Genomic DNA, 11,579 nt, shown 5'->3' with positions numbered 1-11,579 from the left:
TGTATACATTCAAATTATGGCTAAGTACACAATTCTATGGAGACTTGTGATTCTCTCAATATGATACGTCAGGGCCAAGTGGCCTTTCAAAGTTGTGTATCAAAATGTGCTAGGGTGACTTAAACAGTCCTATGAGCAATTCAGCCACTGTGCGGCTGTGCCTACCTGGATGATTGTACAAATGATACGATTTTATGACAATATTGTAACAACTAAACAGATAACAAGAGGCCAATAAAATCAAATATCAGCTGGGGAACAATGTCTCCTACATTCAGAGGACAAGTAAAATGTCGTAGAAATTAAATACTTCAACAAGTGCCATAATTAACATACAGAAAAGTTGCACTGTGCCATCATCAGTCTTCAAGTTCATGACAAACATAAACTCTGAACACACCAGCATTCTTCTTAATCAGCTCAAACACACAAAGATCTCCTTCTTTCATATTAGTTTCTCTCATGACTTCAGACCAACCCTGGCTGAACCTACACCTGCCTTCGCCAAAAATGCACTTAATTTCCCATTCCCGTTCATCTGCAAGTTTCAATGTAACATAATTGAACATCCCCCTCAGATATTTCCTGGTAAAGTGTTTAGGGAGTGGCTGCAAAAACAGAAGCCAACATACAATTTTGGTTGTCAAGATGATGGAACTTTTCAGAGCAAATACAAATAAAAAATGGCAGCATAAGTCCCTTACATCTAGATTACTTACTGATAATTAGGAGTTATACTAAAGACAATGCCAATGTAAACTTTACAAACTAGTCATTAAAAACGATGTACCGCTAATAATATATACAATAATTGTTCGGGCCCTGTCTCCAGTAGAATGGACTGCTTACAGGTTACTTCTACTTGGTGAGGGAAAAACTATTGATTGGCAAAAAGGAGTAACTGGTATTTTTGGATGATTATATGATGAGAAGTGAGAAAGTTTGTAAATGATTAGAGATTTCATTTTCACACTTACATACTGCTTTGTATACTATTTAGTGGTAATGACAATGTTGAAAACTGTCCTGAAGAACAAAAGGAAATTCATGCCATCCAGACATCCAGTGATGCTTCACAAAAAATGCAGAGTTTATCCAAAACACATTTCCTAAAGTCATTTTCCGCACCAAAAACCAAACAGAGAACACAACATGATGGAACACATAAATTTTTAACAATCGTTCCTAGTGGAGTACTTTGTATTACTATAGAGTTTGTGTGATAAGAGAACGCTCACCAAAAAACCATGCTTCACATATTGCGATTTCATAGCAACTTCGAAGGAAGGATGTTTAAGCTTCAAGGTTCTTGATGCTTCCATTGCTATATCTTTTCCTTTGGGAGGCACAAAAGCCTCAGCACGTAAATGTCGTTCATGAATGGGCAGAACTTTCATGTTTTTTGTTGTTGGTGACACATCTTCACATTTTGAGACGATGTGAACTTTCAGCAGTGCATCCTCAATCAGTTCAAATTCACAAATATCCCCTTCTTCAAGGTTGTTTCCTTTTACAAACTTTGGCCAACCTTTACAGATATGAATGATCGTACAGTTAAAACTGATCCATCCAACAACCCACCTATGCCCATCTGGCGACTTAAGTGTTAAACTCCTCGAGCCATTTTTTAGATATCTGCTGAAAAATCTTAATGGCACTGGCTGCAAAACAAAAAAACTTAGTATGCAATTTATAATATTACATAAGAGCATGTATAAGACGGAATTCAAGTTTTGAGGGCTCAGCTAATTAGTTTTGGGTTTAACTACCACTAGATGAGCATTTATAATATCACATAAAGACCTTTTCCTTGCAATATCAGGATGAATTCAAATAGTCCTTAGAACACCCTCCTGGCTCACTTAAGGGTAAGATCTGTCTAATGCTAACACAAACCTAAAATTCCCAAATTATTTAAAATAGGTGTTGTGATGGAGTCATTTTCAACAAAGAGTTAAATTCCTGGTACATGCAGTTTTGGGGCATCCTACCATCTGCTAGTATCGTATAACAGCAATATAAAGACCAGCACAGTAAAGATTTATGATATATGGAAAGATATGAGGTTTTGAACCCTTTTGTGAACCATATGCTTATAACTCCATAGTTCATACTATTTTCCAGTGGTAGGCAATTATTGACTATCAAAAGTAACAAATAAGGGTATAAATGGGACATCTGCCTGTTAAGATGAAGCTTATAAGTCACTTAAATAGTTACGAAAGGTTTAGTGCCGTTACATTGTTGTGTACTTGTGTTGATGAAGTTATAGAAGGGATTCACGGTTTCACCTTTAACTGAAGCTACTAGCTAGGCATACTATATAGAACGTCACTACCAAGGTTAAATGAATTCTATTAGTTCATTACTTCATTATACAGATGTAATTTAATTTAGCACCCCAACCTTCTTCTTGGGTTATCACCATATACTATAAATGATAATGAAGTTGTGTGATTAACTTGAGTGGGAGATGTGTTTTCCAAAATCAGGATTAACCCTGATTTGCTGAACTGCTGATTGACTGTCGTATCTTCTATGTACTTGCACAAAGCTATTGGGATAAGAGCAAGCTCACCAAATAACGACCACTTCCATTCACATAGGATGATCGCATAACAACTCTGAAGGAAGGGTGCTTAGGTTCCAAAGCACTTTGTAGTCCAGTCGCTCTGTTTTTCACTTGGGCTTCACCAGTCAATCTCCTTGCGACAGTTGCTCTAGTATACGAATGTCTTTCCCCTGATGGCTTATCAGCTAGTTCTTCTAATGAGTTATCTCCATCTTTATCTAGTCATTGAATGAAGATTTTGAAGTAATTAAGTACAATGGAAAAACATGAAAAAATAAAGTATCATATCTAAGTATCATATCTATGCTGAAAAACTTACTAATAGAGAAACCTAACATTCCAGGTCTTGCCTCTTCAGTTTCTTTGCCACTATTGGGTTCTTCAAGATAATCAATATAACGTGAATAACAAATCTCACAGGCAGTCGTGTCAAATATAGAGACGCGAAAATCAGAATTTTCATTGTATCTAAAAACTAAAAAATGCCCAGTGGCTATAGAGTAATGTTCAACGAATTCCTGCCAACCATTATGGAATACAATGCGGCAACCACTTTGCCTCAACTCCACATCCCACCTTTTACCATCAGGAACCTTAAGCACTGCAACATCATGCAATTCATCACCAAACTTCCGCACGAACTTCATGGGAAGCATCTGCAGTGATGCCAACATAAAACAATAAGTAGAAGAATTGTAGGCATGAGTTCGACATGATGTAAGAACTACAATCTTTATAGTTGTCAGTGCATGAACAGAAAGCATTTTGTTAAAATCATCTCTTTATGAAGGATCAAGTAGTCCTATCTATTGCGCTTGTATAATGTTCACATTAAAGCATAAAGTAGCATGAACAGTTGAATGCCATGTTGTCGAAAGGCTTTTAGTCTGGGCGGAAGATCCAACTCTGGATTAATTCCTTGTGTGGAGTTTACTAAAGTGAGAGACTATTATACACATAAACCAGTGATTCGCAAAACCAGATATAAAGATGGCGACCAGGGTTGCTATATGCAATGTGATTATGTTGTTTCCAAGTCATTTCAGAAATCTCTAGTTAGTCCATGTCAAGTTACATTTCTTCTGTATAGGAAATTTCCTAACCACACTGAAATACAACGGTCTGAAGGAGGTAAAAGCTTTAGTGTGACACTTGTTAGCCGGAATTATGATTTTAAAGCAAAATTTCCACCATAAATCTGAACTACATAGCCATATTAGGCCATATTAGGCCATATCTGTAATGGAATTTATACCAAAACACAAACAGTAAACTAAAAACATAGATCTATCTACTGTAACAAAAGATATAAAAATAGTAAAAGCTTCTCGATAGTTATTAGTCGATAGTGATATGAATAGACAAACAGTTCTCAGTAACATGTGCAAAACTGCAAATGAACCGTGTAGTTGAAAATTAAACAGAGAAACATCAAAACATTCCTTCCACTCACAGTGGCTCCAAACACACATTTAAGGACTCAAAATTTTAAACTTTAGCATTAACCAATTTCCAAATAAGATAAAAAGAAAGAGAGGCAAGAAAAGAAAAGCTCTTACAAGGCCTTGTTCAAGCATAAGAGATGTGTGAACGATCCTACAGAATCCAAAACTCTTCATCTTCTTCACTTGCAAACTCGAGCCTTGTTGAGCATTAGCACCTAAGCTTCCCTGTCGACGGTAAGGACCACGCATTGTCGAAAGTTGGTGGAGGGGCAGCTGGTCTGGTTCAAGGTTTTGCACAGCACAAATGGTGAGTGAAGAGAAAATAAACTAGTGAAGTGAAGTTAAAACTTAAAACACATTCTCATAATTTGGTCTGTTTTTTTCTTCTTTTTGTAGTTGAAGTTTGAAGTTTTGAACCCATGTACTCATAACTGTGTTTCTTGTACTGTCTTCTTTTTCTTTAAGAATAGTACATGGTGTAGTTGAAGTTTTCAGCAGCTGCATGGCTGAACGTAAATGGATGGAGTTATGAAAGATTGAAAGAGACACATGAGCGAATATAGGAAGTTAGTAAACAGGGCTTGAAAACCAACATCAACTAAGGCTACTCTTGAAGAGGAAACTTAAAACACTAGGTGTCGCTCTCTCTCATCTTTATGTTTTATACTTTTACAAGGGATTGGGCAAATACCCATAGGACAAAGAACTTACTCTTAACAGGAATATTTTATTTTTTGCTGGATCTTAACAGGAACATCACCTGTTACTTTGTTATTAGTCTGGTACTCCGTTAGTAAAAAATAGAGAAGTAAAGTCAGATTTACCAAAGCATCTGAGCGAGAGGAAAATTGGTCTCAAAAGTGAAGAGACAAAAAAGGCAATCAACATTAACGAATTATGAATTACTACAATCCTAAAAAGTTGATCTTAGTTAAAAAGAGAAATATGCGAATGTGGTCGTTCACATGGATTAAAACAAATATGATGATAAATTAATTAATAATAATAATACTCATACAGTCATCGATGATAAATTTTCTGTCTCTGTAACCAGGTGAAGTTCTCACTCACTATTTTCCTCTATGTAATGTACTGTATCTTGTGCTTTGCAATTTTCTCTCAATAAAGTCTACTTATCAAAAAAAAAAGCTCATACAGTCATCGAAATGTTGAATATCAGTCGGTATACACAACATTGAGGAGTTGAAAAATATTATACAAGACGAATCAAATCGTAATTTAGATTTGCTACAGCAAATCAGTAAAATGTTAGGTTTCTTTATTGATGTCCGTTTAACTGCAATGAGCTTGTCAAATATGGATCATTCTTGTAGTGCGCATACATAGGAAGATCAAGAGCATTTTCTGCAAATTTCCTGTCTTCATGAATCTTTGCTATCAGACTTTCTAGGGATGAAAAGTTGGTCTGTCCAATTCAAACAAAAACAATCCCAGTAAACAACAGAACAACAAGAACTTTGACATGATTAAGTAAAAATATATGTTAACCAACCTCCGGTCGTATATAGCCAACAATAGCAAGCCGTAATTCCTCCCCATAGAAATCCTCACCGAAATCATGAAGCAACCAGGGCTCCTGAAATCAAACACAAATTCAAGGATGCCGAGGAAGATGGAAAGAATTAGCCAATGAGCACACATGGCAACCAATTAACGGTTAAAGAAGAAAACTCACTATTGTCTTCTCGGTGTTGTTGAAGTACGGATTCCAACCAATGCTCATGACCATCTTGTGCACACCCTGCTTAGCTAATCCAGCCCAACCAAAGTACACCCCGGAGGGATGTTCTGAAAGGATGTTTGAGTAACCCTCCGTAGTTAAATTAGCTGAAATAAGTAAGGTTTGTGAGATCTACTTCGGAAAACCAGATTAATTGGCGCTAAAACTTAGAATTAGAATATAAGATGTAAGTTCCTCATGTCTCTAACACTAACACTAACACTAACAGTAAAGACAAATGGATTAAGTGCTTAAACCCATTATTAGGGTATGTTAAATAATAAATACACTAAATGACACACTACTCGAGGTCCCGTCAGTAAGTTGGTGGATCCCAGGTTTTACGGAATGAAATTTTCTTAGTACTCATTACTCAACAAGTAACATTAGATAACATCAAAATATTGAGTAGAAAATTCTCTTTATTTCTCCGCTCGTTGGAGAGAGCGTTCCCTATTTTGTGCTGAAAAGCATAATGCGAGTTACTCCTAATAATCAGGAAATATGATATTCATCTATTAGTGGAACTGACTCCCTCATAACTAAGGACTGTGATTATAATGATGAAAATTACTTCAGCCAATTCCATTAGCAAACAGCTGTAACCAATATCAGTTGCGTTGTAACACACCTGTGGGTATTCCAAGTACCTTGGAGCCCCGACCAAAACCCTTGATGACAGGGCCTCCAATATGCCATGGTTCAATAGGTAAAGTACCCTCTATCCCTGCAATTACGTGTCAACATCTATAATCAGAACGATTGACCAAATAGTTTTCCAAGGTAAAATTTACAAGGAGTTAAAGAAGGTTTGAGGGTAATACAATCTTGGAATGGTGGTAGTCCCCACTTTTCAGGTTGGAAATCTAACAAGGAGTTGATCACTTCATCAGCAGACTTGTAAAGATTGGATTGCTTCGGAAGAGACGGTACAGCAATCACTGTCATATGAGCAGCCTTACCAGCTGTAACACCTGGTCTGTTACAAGTTGTACCACAGCTCAGTCCATGGAATAATAGTGAACAAAAAGTGTAATACAACTATATCACAAGCATTGCCCAAAATGTCACCACATACATTTAAAAATTGAGAATAGTACAGCTACAACATAGAGTACTAAACAACATTATATGTACATATGTGCAGCTGACTCCAACAACAACTACAATCACGCTCCACATAATTCAGCAAGCCTCTCCCCCGCCCCCCCCCACCCCCACCCCAAACCACGGTATATTAGTTAAATTCATACAACTCAAAGACTATTAAGTGATGCTCTATACAGAACAAGACAGCTCCCAACAATTCAAATAAAAAAAAGACTGGGAACCAGTGAATCAGAATTAACAAATTCAGGGATCTTACAAACAATGTTCTGAATTCGAAGAAAAATCTTGCAAGACCTGAACTACTCTTAAGGGCTGGTCAAAATCTGTCACAACAGATACTTAGTTTTTCTAATCCCTCATTTTTCAATGGCGGAGGCCGTCAAGGAAATCAATTGGTATAGAAGTGAAATCAACTTCACTAAAAATCAACACTGGTACCCATGTTAAACCTCCTTACCTCGAAAAAGCACGGGATGTTTGAGTTTCCCGGAACATCAAATGTTTCAAATCTGCAAGGATTTAATGTGAAACCTGAAGTTTACAAGTAATACTTTGATCGATTATTTTAATCTGACTGACACATTTATATTCACTACATTGAATACCTTAGCAGTCACAACATTCTTTGTCTAACCAAAAGTTAGATGGAAGAATTAGATCTTCTTCACCATCAATTACTTGTGACTCTACTACTAAGGAACGCGTTTTTTTATATATTTATTTTACTTTACTGTTTTATTATCTTATTACTATTGTTATAATAATAATAATAAAATAATAATAATTATTATTATTACCATTAATTGTGATATTTAGACACTTCAATCTAGCATATACATACAATTCACTCCCTACCTACAAAGGGGCAGAATCTCAGTTGTCTGGGGAAGGCAAGGAGCTAGGCTTGACTAGCGCGCTGTGGCACCTTTGACAACAAGCAGCAAAAGTTTTCACTAAACTTGGTGCCTTAAGTGCCTCGGCTGGGCTGGCGCCTTTGACAGCATAGGGATGAAGGTTATTAAGAATCCTAAGTGACCTTCAAGTCTCCAACAAAGGACTGCGCTATTTACACCAGATAGTGCAATTGAATGAGCACCTAAGCAGTCATCCTTGTACAGTTGTCTACCAGAGTTAGGTTGTTGATTCTTGGTGCACTCAAGCACTACCAATACTTGGATCTATCACTATGGTCAGGCAGCTGAAATCCTTGCTAACATATTGCATATCTAGTCCTTGCACCAACTCGGTTGTGACTGCTACTGCACTACTCATTGATTGATTTACAGTTTGATAAACCAGTAATATTTTTCTCTAAACTTTTAATGTATAATATATTGGCTATAAGTTACCAAGAGACTTTTTTTTTTTTGTTAAGTAAATTTTGAATTTGACTTGATTTCTCTTCTTCTGTAGGATGAAAAGCAAATTTTTCTGTAATTCTATAGACCCTATCTTCCGGAGTAGTTTACTAACAAGTAAATGATATTGAACTGATGAATGAACTGAAGAAGACTCTAAGCCTTCCATTGGACTTTTAATCACAGACAAACTGCTGTGAGGGAAGGTGTTCTATGTTAGTATTTTATAATGATATAGTCTGAGTCTTGAACAGAATAAATGATAAGAGTATTACCGATAGACTTTCAGGTTCTTCTCAAAATTCCATTGATTGGCAACTTTAGAGTCTGAAGGGACACAAATATCTGGTGGATTTTCAAGTTTAAGAGGTTTAACTCGACTGCAAGTGTTGATACTTAGTGACAGCAATCTATACCAGCCAATTTCTTCAATGGGTTTCTGTTAAACAAATAGTTAAGCTCGAGATCTACGGACTACAAGTTAAAATAATAGAAACTCTACATAGCAAACAGCTATGTTTTCAGCTGAACTTTACTTTAGCCCAGCCTCAAAGGTATAATAACACATCACAATTCATGACGACCATGGAACAACCAGAAATGTACACTTCAAGGTTAATTCAAAAGGTAGTTTCAATTGCTAAGGAGGCTTTAATAGGTGCAGTGACGGGTCAGTTTTGCTGGAAAAAAACACTGGATCATTAGGAAGAACAATAACCTCATTGGAACTTGAAGGATACTATTTGAACTAGATATAACAAGCATCATAGAGACAACTGTGTTTTAATCATCGAAATTGATTAAAAACAAACTGCAGAGTCTGTAAAAGACTAATATCCAAGCCACCGGGAGGACTACATCTGGCAGATAGCATTCGGGGTATGAACTCCATGTTCAAAAAACTTAATTTTACACTAATAGTAAGAAAATAAAATAAAATAAAATAATAGAACAATATTAACAATCGAGAGAATTTCTCCCACTCAAGCAAGCATTCACAATAAAACGCTTCCATTCATACAAACATTTCCATGAAGTACTAGATATTTCAAATTTGGGCTTGAAGTGAAACTTGACAGTAATGAGAATTAGCACCAGAGGGAAAACGGATAGCCACTTACAGTGAGTCCTCAATGACAAGGCAACTAGACGCTTCCACATTTAACCTTTTAGCTGCTTCAAGGAATCTTAAACAGACAAAAGCACACAAAATTAGATCTTCATAAGAAAACATACCTCCTATATTTAAAAATGAGAACTATTTCGTATTGCATCTCACATTTCAGGAGATGGCTTCCCAATAGTCACTTCATCAGCACCAATGATGACAGAGAAAGATTCTTTCCAACCTAAAAGGGGATACAACACCGCGAAAGCTCAAAATATGAAAAACAACAGACTAACTAACTTTCACAAATGCACACGCTTCTCAAAGAATCATACCCAGATGGTAAGATATTTTGGTTTCTACCGACGCCCTTGGAGAATTGGATGCCAAGGCAATTGGCACTCCATGACCATTCAAATGTTTAATTAATCGATTAGCACCAGGAAGAGCCTTAATATTGCACCACCTGTACTGCAAATGCATTACACCCTATTAAAACACCAATACAATAAACGCCAACTTAACATTCTAACATGAATAAAAAGTGTATAGAATATTAACTTATCAGAAAACAACGGGGTAATCTCCGATATCAACTCGTCCGTTGTACAAGGTAAGTCATAATCATGTACAATAGCAGTAGCAGCTTCAAAAGGTGTCTTGCCCACTACTTTATAAGCTACTCTTCCATCCCATTTTTTCCCATACTTTCCTAAAAACACTTTCAAAACTTCATTCACTATACCATCTGTCATCATCATATTACAAGAAATAAATAATTAGACTTATAATAACATTTTTTTTTATTTTTCTCAATGAAATGATCATATGAAAAGTTAACTGACCCGTATTAAGCAGTGTACCATCTAAATCAAGCATGACACATGACATAAACTTCTTCAATGACATGGTTGTTGTTGTTGTTGTTGTTGTAGACATTTTATGACAAAATATAAAAATATAGAGAATGGAGTTATGGGTTAGTTCAATTTAGCAAAACAAAATTCAATTGAAGAGAATATGATTTGGGCCCAAACATCGGCGGAACATTTGGGCTTCGAAGAAACTTGCTGTTATGGTCCATACTCCATACGGAGAAATGGCCCATAGGACAGAATCGAGTTTTAATTTCAAGAAATGGGGCTCAGCCCCTTGGGTTGAATCCGGATGAGTGTAAATCCCTTCCTATCGGCTCATACCACATAACCTCCCTATTTATCTGCCCATATCACAAAAACTCACTGTTTTCTAATAACAACGAAATTCCAGTATGATTTCTATTTTCTATTTTATTTTATTACCCTTTTTACCCTTTTTTCCATATTCATCGTAATTTCTACCCAGAAGAACACTGATTCATCTGGATAACACGATTTGACACCGATTCATCAGGGATATAAGATCAAGAACCATGCAAATAGATACGAGAAAGATCCGATTGAAATTGACTTCACTCCTCCTTTCAGGTGCGTGTCTTTGTTTGAGATAATCAACAAGCATATTTGTGTCTTTGTTTTGAATTGTTCATCAACAAGCATTATGTGTTGAAATCAAACACAATGCTTCCACCGTCAAGAAGGGATTTTAAGGATATTTATGTTGTTTTTGAGCTCATGGAGTCGGATCTTCATCAAGTTATCAAGGCCAATGATGACTTGACTCGGGAACACTATCAGTTCTTTCTTTATCGGTTATTCTGGTATTTGGAAGTATATACATACAGGTAATAAGATATTTCTTCTTATTCTTTTTCGACTTTACAATCTGTCATTTGAAGATTGTATCAATTGATTTTGTGGGTGAAGCTTTTCCTATTTAGTTACTTTAATATCTTAAACTTTGTTACATGATTGAGTGGTTCGTGCTTATGTTATTAATAGAGCCCAATTGCACAAATTTTCCTTCTGAAATGCGATCTCACTTGCGAGTCTAAACTATATAGCTGGTCATATTGTGTTTTAGTAAGTACCCACTTGTTAATAAATTCGGTGGGATTTGGATCTTTTTGGTTGGGGCTCGATTATTCCTTGATAGGTTAAATGTTATCAACTTTTAATGCCGATACCAAGTCAATAGTCTTGGTTGTAACGAGTTGGAAATTGTGGACTTAGAAAATAGTTTTTGCGGGTGGTTCACATTTAGTATGCATCATGCATTAACCATATTTTTCTTTCATGGTCACGCTTCCCGTATTCATTTCTGATTGAATGTATAATGTATTGTTATGTGGAACCATAATGCAAAG

At 36.1% G+C, this 11,579-nt stretch overlaps 2 protein-coding genes across 4 annotated transcripts; both read right to left on the bottom strand.

Annotated features, from left to right (window-relative positions):
• Positions 1 to 219: 219 nt before the first annotated feature.
• Positions 220 to 4,625, bottom strand: LOC147492823 (B3 domain-containing transcription factor VRN1-like). 2 transcript variants are annotated; one of them, XM_086565700.1, is made up of 5 exons: positions 4,132 to 4,625; positions 2,892 to 3,228; positions 2,579 to 2,790; positions 1,239 to 1,661; positions 220 to 608 (listed from the first exon to the last, which is right to left on the bottom strand). In XM_086565700.1, the coding sequence occupies exons 1-5, from the start codon at positions 4,264 to 4,266 to the stop codon at positions 360 to 362; spliced, it is 1,356 nt and encodes a 451-aa protein (XP_086421826.1). In that variant the 5' UTR covers positions 4,267 to 4,625; the 3' UTR covers positions 220 to 359. The 2 variants fall into 2 exon arrangements, with proteins under 2 accessions (XP_086421826.1, XP_086421827.1); XM_086565701.1 differs by having other exon boundaries at positions 2,904 to 3,228.
• Positions 4,626 to 4,983: 358 nt separating this feature from the next.
• LOC147492822 (bifunctional riboflavin kinase/FMN phosphatase-like) lies at positions 4,984 to 10,336 on the bottom strand. 2 transcript variants are annotated; one of them, XM_086565929.1, is made up of 10 exons: positions 10,180 to 10,336; positions 9,896 to 10,082; positions 9,670 to 9,800; positions 9,506 to 9,575; positions 9,348 to 9,413; positions 6,583 to 6,737; positions 6,390 to 6,485; positions 5,714 to 5,865; positions 5,531 to 5,614; positions 4,984 to 5,443 (listed from the first exon to the last, which is right to left on the bottom strand). In XM_086565929.1, exons 1-10 carry the CDS (start codon positions 10,271 to 10,273, stop codon positions 5,297 to 5,299), a joined length of 1,182 nt encoding a protein of 393 aa, XP_086422055.1. In that variant the 5' UTR covers positions 10,274 to 10,336; the 3' UTR covers positions 4,984 to 5,296. The 2 variants fall into 2 exon arrangements, with proteins under 2 accessions (XP_086422055.1, XP_086422056.1); XM_086565930.1 differs by having other exon boundaries at positions 9,896 to 10,046; positions 10,180 to 10,332.
• Between the last annotated feature and the right edge of the window lie 1,243 nt (positions 10,337 to 11,579).

The sequence above is a fragment of the Coptis chinensis genome, chromosome 6 (assembly GCF_015680905.1).
Source record: "Coptis chinensis isolate HL-2020 chromosome 6, ASM1568090v1, whole genome shotgun sequence".
Lineage (NCBI taxonomy): Eukaryota > Viridiplantae > Streptophyta > Magnoliopsida > Ranunculales > Ranunculaceae > Coptis > Coptis chinensis.
The sequence above is the reverse complement of the archived record's forward strand: the minus strand, read 5'-3'. Positions and strand labels throughout refer to the sequence as shown.

Excerpts from the sequence above, each read along its gene's own strand:
- LOC147492823 (XM_086565700.1), bottom strand. The coding sequence starts at position 4,266 with ATGCGTGGTCCTTACCGTCGACAGGGAAGCTTAGGTGCTAATGCTCAA. Across the intron at positions 3,229-4,131 it reads TTATGCTTGAACAAGGCCTT|ATGCTTCCCATGAAGTTCGT; the intron begins GTAAGAGCTTTT and ends GCATCACTGCAG. Across the intron at positions 1,662-2,578 it reads ATGGAAGTGGTCGTTATTTG|CCAGTGCCATTAAGATTTTT; the intron begins GTGAGCTTGCTC and ends TTTGTTTTGCAG.
- LOC147492822 (XM_086565929.1), bottom strand. The coding sequence starts at position 10,273 with ATGTCTACAACAACAACAACAACAACAACCATGTCATTGAAGAAGTTT. Across the intron at positions 6,738-9,347 it reads CTTGTCATTGAGGACTCACT|ACCAGGTGTTACAGCTGGTA; the intron begins GTAAGTGGCTAT and ends AACTTGTAACAG. Across the intron at positions 5,444-5,530 it reads TTGGCTATATACGACCGGAG|ACCAACTTTTCATCCCTAGA; the intron begins GTTGGTTAACAT and ends TGAATTGGACAG.